This window comes from Drosophila albomicans, chromosome 2L, assembly GCF_009650485.2.
Source record: "Drosophila albomicans strain 15112-1751.03 chromosome 2L, ASM965048v2, whole genome shotgun sequence".
Taxonomy (NCBI): domain Eukaryota; kingdom Metazoa; phylum Arthropoda; class Insecta; order Diptera; family Drosophilidae; genus Drosophila; species Drosophila albomicans.
The window spans coordinates 8,169,719-8,185,181 of NC_047628.2; the positions used below are offsets into that span (position 1 = coordinate 8,169,719).

Here is a 15,463-nt window from a genome sequence, read left to right on the forward strand (position 1 = left end):
ACTTAACGAGCGACAGCAACAAATTAAAAAACTTAACGCTGTGCAATTATTTGACTTGCATAAGCAGCTGAAATAGCAGCAACAACAACAACAACAACTACACTACAACTGCACAACACAAAAAGATAGAAAATTGCTAAAAATTAAACAAAAGAAAATCTCTGTAGCGAATCAACGAAAATTAGTTGCAAAAAAGCAAACAGCAAAAGCAAATGGCGGCTAAAATTTATTATATTCTGCACACGCCCGCACTTCATCTCCCACTTTCGCTCACTTAGTGAATCTCTAGTGAGACATCCTTCTCTCTTGCACTTCCACTTCCACCGCCGAGTAGCCACTCAAGTCTCTAAAAGAGACATAGCTATAAATATATATATATAGTGATCGAGGGCAGCTCGTCAAGTTTATATCGAATCGAAATACCAGGTTTAATATATATATTTTCATTTACTTGACACATTTAACTTACGTTCAATATTTAAGTAAAGAAATCCTAGTTTTAGAGAACTTGGAGTGTTCGTCAAAGAATTTTCGACTATTTCCAACTCCAATATTAACAAAATTTTATAAAATTTTTCGATTTAATCAATGTTTATTGTCTGTTAAATTGATTTAAAGATAGAATTTAGAAATAAATTTAAGATGCATTAGCCAAAATCGGTAACTTTTAAAACTACCCTCGCTCTGATATATATGCTGCATAGTTTTCTACAAGAACAACAGCTAGTAAATTAGCTGGAAAATAGTGGAAAAAGTGTGCGGCGAAATGGCGGACGCCAAAAATGTGAAAAAATATAGCGAATAGAAAAACAACAGCAACAGCAGAAAAGCACAACAAAAAGAACGTTATGAAAATGCCAAAAGGTAAAAAGGCAAAAGGTGTATAGATATGGATTTATGTATGTGTGCTATAAGTAGTTAGTTACGTCGTATGTGTGTGTGTGTGGGTGAGCTGAGCTGTGCACTATGTTGAATTTGACCCGTTTTCGTGGCCAAAACTCATTTTTCGCAAGTATTCAAATTTCCGTGTTTTTAATGTTACCATGTTGAGAAATGATCAAATCGCGATATTGTATACCGAAAATGTTAACTTAACAGTTTAATGTTAAAATAACAGCTGTTAAAGTAAGCTGTTGCAAGCAGACAATACGTGCAGTGTTAAATGTTAAATTTGCGATGCAATTTCAAATTGACATATCTCCCACAAAAAATCATTGAATAATAAAATTCAAAAGGAATATTACTTCTTCAAGTTATTACTATGTGTCGATACTAATATGTTCCGTGTTTTGTTCGTATTTTTCTAACAATTTGTATATTTAGCAAGTGTTGTCCCCTTGTCACTTTTCGAAAGAAAGTTGAACTTTCCAAAAGGTTTTAACTAAAATGTTCAAATTTGTTCAGTGAGTGTCCATATACATGTTGTAGATCTGTCAATTCTGAATTCATAACATGTAAGCTCATTATGCGTTTTTTGCGGTTTTTTGCGTAATTTGAATTATTAGGGAGCACCATTTGGCCAGAATTGCAGAACTGCTAAAGCCTTTGCGATTTTTTTTTTCTTGAATAACTTCCATATTTATTATCCGATCTGAACCAAATTTTCAGGAAGCATTTGAAATAGGACATTCATCATGTGTTCCAAAATTCTTGTCTCTAACTTGAAAATTGATTTATATATTCGCTTTTTGTCGATTTATGTGGGCGTTGACACGCCTACTTTTCTAAAATTCCTTCGTATAGCAATAACCTTTATTATACAAGAAACCTGCATTCAAAAATCTTGTTAATTTAAAAAATTTTAATTTTGGCCACAAAAACGGGTCAAATTCAACATAGTGCTGTGGAATGAACTGAGATGGAGTGTTGTCCGCCATGAATAAGCACCTGAGCCAGATGACGACATTGAGATTGTCGACTGCATTAGCATTAGATGTCGCAACGCGAAGTGGCTGATATGTTCACTATCGTGAATTTATTTCAACTTTAAGTTTAATTTAGAGTGGTTTTTAGACTTGCAGGTCGCAAAATTTGTGGGATTGATGATTGATAGATTATTGATCTGTATTCAATATTTTATATAGGTTATCCTGTTTGTTTGATTAACCTTTGTTTAGTTTAATAGGTAAATGTTTTTAATATATGGAAAACCAGTTTTTGTCGTTGGCACGTCAAAGCAATCAAAATAATCTCTCTCACGATCGTTACTCGTTCTTCGTGTAATCGATAGGATAGATTCTGCAATCGATAAATTCCTCACGCGGCGTTGCCAGATCCATTTCCACTTAATAACAGCTGACCAATTTATTGCTCTACTCATTAGCTGAAACTAAAACATACTCTTGATTCGTTGCCATTGTGTAATATATTTTAATTGAAAATCAGCATAATTGAAACAAGTAGTAAAGCAGTAAAGATTTCGTTTAAATAATTACGAGCTTTGCCAGTAACTCTTTATAAAGTCGTGCTTCAATTTAATTGTTATGTCATTCACTTTTCTGCGCTGTAATTTTATCTCTTTATTTTATATGAAATATAATTATTAAAATTTATTAATTGATAGGCATTTCAGCTACTGGGTGACAGAATTGCCTTAATTGTAATTTTCTCGGTTGACTTTTATCACTGATTGAAAATCTTTTGTTATGGATTTCAGAGCAATCAGCTGCAATTTGCTGGCCATGAGATAATATCTTTGGTTGGTCACAGCAACGAATCGAGTAAATCAAATTGTTAACGCTTAAGTGCACTGCCCGATTTAGACATACATACATATATATATATATGTATGTGTATATATATATTTTTTGCACTCACCCTTTTGGCAGAAATTGTCATCGAGCAGCAATTTAATTTTCAATTACGCGATGGCTGCCAAAAAATGCGACTGTTGTCGATGTTGGCCATTCCAAAATTGCAGTCTCAATAATTACTCAAACTGTCGCCTGTGGCATACTAGCATCCTTTTTCCCATCTCTTTCTCCTCCTGCTGGCAGCCTGTCGTCCCTTTCATTGGTTGGATGTGCATGCTGCTGACCAAGGCTCACAGGAGACTCGTTTGGTTCGTTTCGGTTCGCTTTTTTCGTGTTTCTGTTGTTGTTGTCGTAATTGTTTGTCAGGCTTGTCGTTTACTCTTTACTGTTGTTGTCGTAATTGTATGTGACACACTGAAGTCCCAGTTACCCCATTTGCCATCTTTTTCAGTAGTTCAATTCATGCCCTATTCAATGACAAGTCACAATTAAGTGACAATCAGCTTGGGCTTGGCCAAGCACTGAGCGACAGTTGACTTTGTTTTGCGTTCTTTTTTACAGCATGCTGAGAAATTGAATTTCAGTTGCATAATTCATTGACTCACATAAACACACACACACACACACACACACACACACACACAAGCTTTGACAAGCTTTGTGGCCACTGAGACAAGATAAACGCATATCGTTTATTATAAAGCCACATTTAAATTCATTTTCGATTTTGGCTCGCTGCGTTCACCCTCTCTCGCATTCTTATTGGGCAAACATTTATCTCCAGTGTTTGTCCATTTTATATACATACATGTGTGCTACATACATGTGTGTGTGTGTGTTCTTGGCGTTGTCGCTGTCATTGACAATAAAAAGCATTTAAAAGGACACAAATTATAACGTCCCCACAGAACTCAATTGCAGTTGACATTTTTATGGGCTAAACTTTGAGATGCGAATCGAACAAAATGAATCCAACAAATATGTTGCTTAATCGCTCGTATTGCTTATTGACTGTACCAAAGATTGTTTTATCTTGTAGTTTATTAAGTCTGCATTGCGAGTATACTTTGTTTGCGATAGCATTCTATAAACCATTTTAATTAACTGGACACTAATCAAATGCTTGTTCAAGTCACATCAAATGGCTCAATAACTTGTGCACAATTAACTTTGCTTCGCGGTGGCAAATATAGCTTTTACGGTTGAATAAACAACATTCAATACACAGACACACACATCGATATCCACACAACACACAGAGACAGGTTGTAAGATATACGATTGCTTTCGACAATCAAATAACATGGCTTTCAACGAGGACAGTTGCCATTTCTCACGGCATGTGGCATATGCAAATTTTTCGAGGCGATTCACTGGCTTTAATTACCTGTAGACAAGGCAGTCATAACACACCTCCCTTACCCCCATCACCCATCCATTGCCTCACCTGTAACGACCTTTTTGCCCAGCGATGGTAACCCCAATTGACATGTGAACAAGCCAACGGGCGTTGTGCCAAAATTGGCAATACCAAGATGTATGCGAATACAACTGAATACTAAGTGCCGAATGAACTCAGTGCTGCTGAGTACTACTAAAAGCTGAGTGCTGAGTGCTGAATGCTGAATGCTGAATGTTGAATGTTGACTACTGAAGTGCTTAATACAAGAACGCTGAATGCTTGTACTTGTAATTCGCATTAATTAGCAAAAGGGCAGCAACTTTGTCAACTTTGTTTTAGCCACACAACTCGTAATGTGGGCGTGGCTCTCGGTTGTGCACATACATACATATATGCAACGTCTTCTGGTTAGTGGCCATTACGATACTAAGTTGAGGTGGTTTTGAATATGGCAAGTTTTCCATATGCAAACACAACCTTTGAGCTTGTGTTATTGATTCCCTCAGTCTTGGGTCGCAATCCGACTGCAACGGCATTTAAATGTGAAAGTTGACTTTGGCTGTTGGCCATCATAAAAAATACAAGATATGTCTATGACTGCAGACCCACTGCATAATGCTTAAGATAAGGCAAGACTTGAACGAAAATTTAAAGTAGAATCACGAAAAACTTGGAACCACTGTTAAGAAGTAGAAAGTACATAAGACTTAAGAGTTGATTGCGAATAATATGTGAACAATATGATGCAGAAATTTTTGCACATTTGATAAATGACTAAAACTATATTCTTTTGATAATTTTCGAAAGTGTGTTTCACAAATGTTTAAGCTATGTACGTGTCAATGAACTATTGCGCAACACGATAAACTGATATATATTTTATTAAACTGACTTTCTGGTAGACAAAAAGAATTTTCTTAATTCGCATTCGAAATAACTTCATAAAACATTATAAAAAGGAATGAGTTACTAAAAAACTAAATTATGACTAATGAAACTGAAAGTTATAAGTATAATGCCTGTAAGCATCTCAACTAATTTCCGAGTTCATTTATTTTTGCACTCTAACCTTTAGTTTTTTGATAGATAATTACTTTTACGTGTGCACTTATCACGCTGTCAATTTCGATTTGCATAAATTGAAAAAGTTATCGCTCGCATTTAATGTCAGTCACTGGACTGCGGTCAAGAGCCAAGAGCACAACTCGCTTCGAATTGCAAATGACAATTTCGTGTTAATGAAATTTATAAAGTATATGTAATATATTGCTATTTAGAGGAGCATCCATGCAGAGTTGTGTCTGGCACGCACACATTGGCAAAATCTGGACACAAATTAATTTCCATAGCATACTTTCGAGCGCTTATGTTGTCAGCGTGACATTGTTGCTGTTGTGATGGCAACAACAGCAACATGTGTACGCTGCACATGCAACATGCAGCACAACGCATATAACCAGTGCCAAAACATTGTAACAGTATGTGTGTGTGCGCGTCTGTGTTTAATTGCAAAAATGTAGCAATCTTTTAGGCGTCGCTTTTGTTATGTCAGCTGCTGCTATGCTGTATATCTATGTGTGCTTGTGTGTGAGGGTCTCTGTGCGCCATGTTATTGTCTATTAACGGCCCTGACTGCAATGTTCCTTTGTGTGTGTGTATGTGTGTGAGCTAGTGAGAGTGTATGTGGTTTTTTCATGAATCTGTATTTCATTAAAATTTCATCTGCATCGTTCAACGAGTGACTTTTTCCGCTTTGCGCTGTTGAATTATTGAAATTTTTGGGTTCGCAGTTGCCAGTTTTACTCAGTCGCCACGCTCTGCTTGCAACTTGCCACCAGCTCTAAATCTCAAAAAAAAAAAGAGAAACAAAAAAAAACACCAGAAGAAGAAATGTACAACAAAAACAAAAAGTCAGGCAGCCTCGGCTGCTGTTGCAGCATTTGCATATGAATTCCAACAGCTGCATCAGTTCTCTGTAACTTTTGTGATTTTGAGGGCCGCGAAATGGTCTCTGACACATTCATACTACACACACGCATACATATGCACATAATACATACACACATGCATCTCGTATTCACATGAATGTGCTGGATAGCAGCAAGTCTTGACTGGCATTTGAATTATGGCTTAGCAGTGCTGTAACATGGCTTATACGAGAAGTCTACTATGCCATAAATATTTGCTATGTTTGCATTACTCACAAGACTTTTGCCAGAGATTTGCAAACGGTCTGGAAAACTTTGCACTCGACTTGACTTTGAGCCCCAGCAACATGCAATGAAAGCCCCCCAAATATGGAAAAGGGAACACAAATGCGAATACTCGTAGTCTGCAAATTGATTCAAGTCAAATATAAAATTAATATCAACGGCTTGGAATCTTGCTAAATAAATGAGCAATTTCCTACATACTTGGAATATATGAGAATGTGTACAAAATGCATTTCACATATTTCTACTTATGCATATTTATCTGCCCCCAAAGTGGTTCTTAGGCAGAGATTGCAAATGAGGTGGTGAAGGTTGTGGCTTTCATTTGCGATTATATCCACAAAGTGAAAAGCACTTAGCAAAAGTAAAATCAATGTAAGCTGCATGATAAAATGAGCATAAATATAAACGAAAAGCACTTGAATAATATTCCATTCAACGATATTATTTTAGTATGCGCAAAATCAACTTTCAAAAATAATACAAACTTGATAAATGAAATGAAATATTCATAACAAATGTCCTATGAATAATTAACATGATCCACATCAATCAAATAAACGATAAACAAATTTGCATAAAGTTTTGCAAATGCACAAGATAATTTATCAAAATATTCACTTGTTATATTAAACTGATTTGAAATTGAATTTATAAATCGATAATTACTCAGATTTGCGACGTAAAATGGACACAACAATCAGTGAATCGTTATTTAATACCTATTATTAAAAATAACATACAATTATTCCTCAAATAGCATGTTTTAAAAGACCACACGTTACTATTTATGAATAATAATACAACCAAACATCTATAGATAAAAAATATAAGAAAAAGCAAAAAAAAAAAAACAACTGCAACATATGTGATATGAACTAAAAAAAAATTATTTAAAAATATATATTCTAAATCAACATGACAGCAGATGGCAGCAAATGGAGAGCGAATCAAAGCAAATGCAAACAATCTGTAGTTAACCTTTGGAGCTGCAGTAAAAGCTTTAAATATATTTTCTACTTGAATAGAAACTGTTAACAATAATAATACAAATTAAAGTTAAAATTCAAACGCACCAAATGTGATCGAACGTAAAAACGTATTGAACGTAAAACTAAAACAAAATTTAATTGAACAATAAATTCAAAACAACAACATTGCCTTCTTTCATTTACATGCAAAACGTAAATCGAAATCGTAGCTTAAAAATACACTAACTAAGCGAAAAGTAACAAAACTGACAACTTAAAATTGTTAATCGATAGGATTTGAGTACCAAAAAAATAATAATAATAATAACAATAGTGACAATTTTTCTACGTACGCATTAGCTGTAGTTTAGTTAGGCAATGCATAGACAAAGTCGGGTAATCAATTACGGTAACGTGATAGTGCGCTTACGTTAACGTTACGCCAAAGCGGGCAGCAGGCAACACAAAGAAATCAATAAATGTTTATAGCTTTCAATGCCAAAATACAAACGAAAATGAAATCACCAACGAATACGATGCTGCGTGACGTTAACGCGACGTAGCAAACGCAGCACTAGCGTTACGTTACGTTACGCTGCGCTACGTAGCGGAGGCCAATCAATAGACGCAAAGAACAAATTCTGCATTACAATCAATTCTCTCACGCCATTGCCATAAAACCAGTCGAGTATAACGTTACGTAAAGTGAACGCGAAACGAAAACAATTACGTCGTCAACGCGTTCAACGAGCAGCCGAAACGTCATTTCAGATAACGTAGCAAACAGCCAACGGAGTCTCTCATCGCGGGATACGTAACAGCAGCAGAGCATCAGCAGCAGCAGTAGCAACAACAACAACAACGACGTAACGGAGCTAGCGAGCAGAGCCGACCACTGGCGATCAACGCAGCCCATCCTCAGCCCGCCACTCAGCTGCGCCAGGGCTTAACCACTGACGCAGCTACTTCGAATTCAACAAACCCCGAATAAGCACAACAGAGAAAAGAACAACAACAACAACAACAAAAACACCAACAACCAACCACAGCAATAACAATAACAGCACAACAAACACTTAGAAGAGAAACAAAAAAGAAGAAGAAAACAAAACAAATAAGGAAATTTTCTTAAAATACTCTTTGCTTCTATATATATATATATATTTCTATAATCCTCCTCCTTGTGCCTAATCGAACGTGCGCTCATTATACGTATTCTTTCATTCGAACGTTGCGTTAACGTAGCTGTGAACATTACGTGACAATTTGTTACGCAATTGGATGCAGCCACATGCAAGTCGATTGACCTAACTTGAATTCTTAACGTGACATTTAGTTTTGACGTAATTAAGCTCCTAAAAACGTAACCTGTATCATCCCATTGATTTCGTACTGAACACTTAACTCTAACTTTAACTATACCAACAACCAAAAACAAAACAAAACAAAAAAAAAACAAATACTAAACTTAAACAAAAGAAAAACAGAACAAAAGAAAACTTAACAGACGCTGTTTATATTTTGTATGAGACGTTAAACGTTTGACCGTCGACAATCGACCGTTGACAGTTGACAGTTGACCATTGACAGCTTGACTGCTTGACCTTTTGACCATTTAAACAAAAAGCAAAACAACAACAAACAAGATGCAGGCCGCATTGATGCTAAGATCGAAATCTCGGGTGGCGAGAAGAAGAAAGCTACGAAAATTAGGTGGAAGACTTGAGTTGCCTAGTAATGTAGCAACTAAAGAAATAGCTCCATTTCCTCGTTATCCACCTGAGTCATGGGTAATAATATAAAATACCAAAAACCAAATACCAACAAATTATAATTAATTTATACCACATTCTCTCTAAATAATAGAAAGGCAAAGTACCCACAAAAAAAAAAAAACGATTAAATTGCTTTCTATCTCTTAACTACTCGATAACATAAAAAAATAAGAAAAGAAAGAAAAAGAAACCACAACGAGCGCAATCTCTTTTAAAAAGCCGTCAAATGAAAATCATCAGCTAAAATGAAACTCTAATGTCCAGTTCCCTGATCCAATTAAACCAAATATATACCTTAAACTGAATACGAATTAAATCCCAGTATCTCAACTATCCCTTTCGAGCTATCTCTCTCTGCCTCTCTCTCTCTCTCTCTCTATGTCTATGTCTCAACTGTCTCTCATTATCAACTTCTGTCTCTCTCATTATATCTCTCCTTATCTCTCTCTCTCTATCTCTGTCTCTGTCTCTCTCTGAGTCCAAGACACACTCCATTATGATTTTGTCAATCCCAAGAAATAACTCCACAGAGCATTTGATTTAATATTAGTAGTGTGCCTAGAGGTTAAGCACAAGTTATACGCTAGGTTTTACATGCTAGTATTCAAGTTTTATTCAAATCTTTTACATATATACTCTAACATCTATATAGATCTATATATATATATTCTTGATCCTGATATTAAACTTGAACGTGCAGTTAACTTTAGCGTACGCCCAAATCTGTTTGGCATTGAAACGACTCCCCTCTAGATCTTTTTAACCGCTTTGGAACGTACCTAACTCTTTGCTCTCTTAACTTAGTAGTGATAATAATAAAATAATATTCGATATATGGAACTTTAGATACAATATATACTTATATTTCAAGTTTTGAGCGCTCTGCCAGCCAACTACTTAATGCGCTGTACAATTAGCTTAAAAACCACCTATTTTCCAACTCTACAAGTACTTAATATTTAACAAATAAATACAATTTATATCTCTAGCGCTTTTGCTCTACTTCTAAGACACACCTACCCACCCGTTACTCTGTCCCCAAACGGCTTTCTCTATCTCTATCTCTCTCTCTCTCTATCTCTCTGTCTCTTTCTTTCCAAACTAACTACTATAACTCTATAAATATTCTAACCTACAACTCTCTATACGTAAATCTATATCTGTCTCTGTCTATCTCACCCCACCCACCACCAACCACTTCACACCTAGCTTTAAATGTAGTTGTACTACCCAAAATACCGCCCGCACTGACAACCTACCCCCCACTGCCCACTACCACCCTCACCCTTAGCAAAGATCAAGTAAACACTTTCGCCTACCTTGCACTTGCTTCTATACCCTCTTTAATCTTAAACTCAACGTACAACGTGTGTAGCTCTTCACACCACAAAACAGCAACTAAGACAAATTAGTGCGCTCTTTCTCTCTCTCTATCTCTCCTCTCTGTCTAACAAACACACACGTTGCACTATTAACTAGACCAAGTAGTAATCAAGAAATAACAAGCAAACGCTTCCTAAATAAGTATATTTCACATAAAACTCTAAACAAACCTTAATCAAATAGTAAAAAACGAGCTATGAAATATCAAATACAAATTACCTACATAACAAATATAAAGCACATCAATCAATTTGCGATACACTCACACCAACACATACACAACATACTCTCTCTCTATCCTATCTCTCTCTCTTTTTCACTCACTTTTACTTTGTAGTCACCAGATTTTATTTTCGTACTTGTTGCATAGATCGAAGACTATTTAATAGATCCATGGTTCAAGTTTTTAAAGTTTACACATTCAGTACATTAGCTAATCGCTCTCTTTCTCCCATATACACATATTCTGTATCTTACCATCTCTATCTCTCACTCTATCTCTCTCTCTCTCTCTGTGTATTTCGCGCTGTCACTTTCGCTTGCTGACACTTACGAATACGTAACGTCAACATGACAACACATTAAATAAAAACGTGCAATTCTTTTCACGTATCTTTTACGTTTTTCAATCTTACACACTTGCGTCTCGATGTCGTTGCGATAATACGTCAACCAATTACCACATTACGTTTACGTAACTCTTTTTTGTAACTAGAAAAATACATACGTAACAACGCCACCGGCGCCACAGCCGGAGCCGCCGCCGCCACCGCCGGAAGTAAGTGACAATAAAAGAGAAAAATTCAAAAAGAAAATTCCCATTTCCCATTCACAACGCAACTCAACTCAAAAAAAAAAAAGATATCGAACAAAACACATGCAACTGAATAATCTTTTTTGCCGTTTTTGAACGTTCATCACGTATACAGTTTTTTTGTGTATGTGTAACGTAATAAACACTATGCAACAACGTTGTGCCGTTCACGTTGTCGTCTTGCAGTTGGTTGTAATTTGAAAGTACAATGAAAATGCCTGTAAATAAATTCATTGCTTTTGCCTACAACTCTATTTATCTACTCTTATTTCTCTATCTGTATTTTGTAATTGTAACGGAAACTGCTTTTTTTTTGTTCAGTGTATATTTTCTTTTAATTTCCCGCTACGCATTTGCATATAAAATATTTAAAACACTTTGTTGGTGTGCATTTGGTGTGTTGTTCTTCCTTTTCGCCATTTTCATTATGCCAGAGCCAATAAAATATTTTAAATATTTTATAAACTGCAAAGCAAGGACGTAGCTGATGAGTGCAAAAAAAAAAGCCCGCCTTTTAAAGCAAACAAAAGAAAAGGCGAAGAAAAAACAAAAAAACGAAATTGCATTGAATATTTACAAGCATTTTCATTGCTTTGATTTGAACGACCTATGTATGATATGTACTTGGAGTAGTACCTCTGCCCCTCCTGATGCCGTATAAGTAAAGAGCAAGCGACTGTACTGCAAGAGCTGCCAACCTAACTTAAATCACACATGCAAACTAGCAACTTCAGACTGCCAACTCATGCCATTAACATATTTAAATCTACACACATACACACACATGTATTGTATTTATTTAATTAGTATTCCATTAAATGAATGCGCGCACACAAAATATTTAACTTTTTGTTGTCAACATTTTAGGGAATACACCAATTAATTCAAAAGAAATTCAAATACATTTTTAGTGTACAATTCTGCGAATTTGTGATAGAAAAAATCATAATTTATTTTAGGTTTTATTTTCAAACTATAAATATTTTATATAAAATGGATTCAAAATAACCTCTGCCAGGATCTCTTGTGCACTATTGGGAATTTCATTTGAAATTGAATTTGCAATTAACCATAAAATTTGTTGTGCCAAACCTCTCTAAAACCGTTCGTGTTAGATATTTCGTCATAAATTAACGCTTTAATTTGCAAATGCAAATGTTGCGGATTTTAATGAACATGGCAGCGGGCCGACGATTAGCATAAATCAATTTAGCTCCTCAACAAGTTGAAAGCCACAAAGTGAGCACTTTTGAGTGAATATTTGTACATCAGAATATTTTGCGTGTGCGGTTTAAGATAGTATTTAATGATGTTTTATTTGATAATTTAGATAAACATTTAATTTTGCTCATCTTAAAGCTTTACTTTGATTTGTAGTCATGAAATGAAAACTAAACTACATACAATACAAATCAACAAATATCAACAAATAAACCAAAAGAAAGTATGCAACATTAACTAACAACCAGAACAAACCACCAACAACAAAATACACGAAAAACACAAAACAAGCAAAACAACAAAATAAGCATTTAAATCTAATAATTATGAAAAATGGTATCAAGTTTTCCCAAAAAGATTCTGTAAAGCTTACTTGCCTCTCATTCCCGTTTTCGATCTAGGAGCTCAACTTGATTCAATTGCGAAATTTGTTCCACAAAGTCAAACATAGAAAACAATAATAAAAAAAAAACAATACGCTCAGCTAACGGTAAACATAAGTAAACATAATTTGAATGTTTTACAAAAAGTATAAAAATAGAATTTTCGCCTTGACAATCCAACTGACGATTGCCAAAGCGAAACCACTTTTGCCTCAAATTTAAATGCAAATTTTTATTTGGGCTCAATCAATAAATATTATTTATTCTTTTGTGGAACATTCACATGTTGAAGCAAGCGCTAAAAACTAAAAAAAAAAAATATTAAAATTAAAATGCAATATCAAAAAGAAAACAAGGAAAATTACTAAAAGAAAAACCGCAACGTGTACGCATAGCATAAGTTAAAAAAAAAGAAGGGGTTGCTGGGGTCTTTCATTGTTTTTGCTTGGGTTCTCGTAAGTCTTTAAAAACAAATTTACCCACTTGCAGCACTCTGGGTAAGTCGGAGCTGGCGTATTACCAACAAAACATAATAACTACATATTACAATACGTTATACTAAATAATGTGTTTCAGTAGATTAGCAAACCTTTGAGTTTAGCTTTGCTGGCCCATCCATATGTACAAATATCTTATCTGATCCTTGCTGAAATCAAAAAAAAAAATAAAATAAAAATATATTCAGATTTCATCGTAACCAAATTATTTATTATTTCGCATTATAAATAAAATTCTTAAAACGTAATTTAAGAACATTTCGATTGAGTTTCGCCCTTACTCGTGTCCAGATGCCAAAAGTGAATTTAAGCACCCTTTTTGGGAGCGTACCAAACATTTTGCTGCATACATTTCGAGTCTCTGAGAACCTAAGAACCTACTTGACTGATAATGCATCACATCCACATACTATTTAATGAATATTTATTATAAGTTTATTTGTTGAACACTTCAAACTTGCGCTTTATAAACAAAAAAGAATTGCTTTCGTTTTCTGTCGCTCATCTTCAGCTTTTCTTTTCCACAAACACAGACACACACTTAAACAAAAGAAATTGCTTATCGTTTCTTCTATTTTTTCTATCTATTTCTCCCTACTATCCCTTTTTCCCTCTCTTTCTCTCTCTCAGTTTCTTTCTCTTTACCTCGACTATTCGAAGCACGCACCGAAAATTTAAAAGAAAATAAGTACACACACTGACACACACACACACACACGCCTAACACTTTACTGTTAATTTTTTCCTCAACGCAGGTACGCGACATTAAATTACAATTTATCATGCGCTCTTTTCTCGCTCTCTCTCTCTTTCTCTCTGACACACCCAACCAAATAACGCCTTAAAGTATGCAACGCACTTGCCAAAAAACAATATCTGAAATATTAGGTACAGTCAAAAATTTAATGTTTCTCAGCATTTAATAAACTATTGGTGTCTAAACGTCTAATCGCAATGCTCTCTCTCTCTCTCTCTCTCTCTATCTCTCTTAAATATATATTATATTGTATATCTCTCTCACTCACTGTATCTCTCTCTCTCTCTCTCTTTGTGCTGTGGCCCATGCTCTGTGTGACTAAGAACATAGTAGCGTGCTAGGTTTAGTAAATATAGCTTCTAGCTTATATGAGTATGGCTGTCTGTCTCTGTGCGTCTGTGTGTGTGTGTGTGAGTGTGTGTGTGAGTGTGTGCGACAACTATCTGTATCTGTGTATGTATGTGTGCGGCATATCGAAAGTATCGTTAGGCCAGCAACTATCGTATAATTTTCTAAACAAAAAAACAAAAACAAATATTGCCTCTTGCATGTTTGCATTGCCTTGCGCTCATTTTTAAAATTAAGCTAACTATTGTTGTTGCTCTCGCTCTCTGTATCTATCTCTCTCTCTCTCACTTTTCTTACTATTTCTATTGTTCTCTCGTTTGCTCTTTTTGGTGTTTGTGCGTTGCTCGCATGCGCTTAATTATCAAAAAATATTTCATTTTCTTGTACATTTTTTTGTTAATTTTTCGATTCCTTGTTTGTTTTTCGTTCGACAAGTGGGCCAGAAAGTAATCGCATGGCATCTATCCATAACGTGGGGCTGCCAACCCGCTTAAAAACTATCGAGCAGCTAATGATTTACAATACACTCTGTGTGCACTCTTTAATCTAACAACAAAAAATGCTTTCCTTAGTTTTACGTTTGGTTTTTGGCAACGTTTTCTTGAAATATTATAGGGTATACAACTTAAAGCATCATAGTCTTTATAGCAGGACTAACTTTAATATTGAGAGATCATTTACCCAGTCTATAGTACAAGGCCAGGCCCAGCCATTTTGCTCTAGTCTTCCATCAGTAACATCCGACATAATGATTACCATGAAATCTCCAAGTTTTCGCTGTAATTCTTCTCACTCGCGCCTGTAAATATTCGTGTCTAAACATTGTGGTAAGATCTTAACAATCTACGTAAATAATTGCCATGTTCATGTAAGTAATACGCTTTTCAAATATGTATACATCATTTCTGTTGAAATCCTGAAATCTTTAAGACATTTAACTTTAACA

General features: G+C 35.1%; 1 protein-coding gene across 7 annotated transcripts in view; it reads left to right on the top strand.

The window, feature by feature from the left end:
* Positions 1-15,463, top strand: part of LOC117564679 (mucin-5AC) — a 101,152-nt gene that overhangs the window by 73,605 nt on the left and 12,084 nt on the right. For 2 of the 7 annotated variants that reach the window (XM_034243546.2, XM_052003012.1), the window contains exons 2-3: positions 7,129-9,129; positions 11,213-11,275. The exons of 3 other annotated variants lie outside the window; for them this stretch is intronic. In XM_034243546.2, the coding sequence (XP_034099437.2) occupies positions 8,986-9,129; positions 11,213-11,275 (207 nt within the window). In that variant the 5' untranslated portion in view covers positions 7,129-8,985. The remainder of the gene's footprint in view (positions 1-7,128; positions 9,130-11,212; positions 11,276-15,463) is intronic. 2 more of the 7 variants (XM_052003014.1, XM_034243547.2) reach the window with 1 other exon arrangement.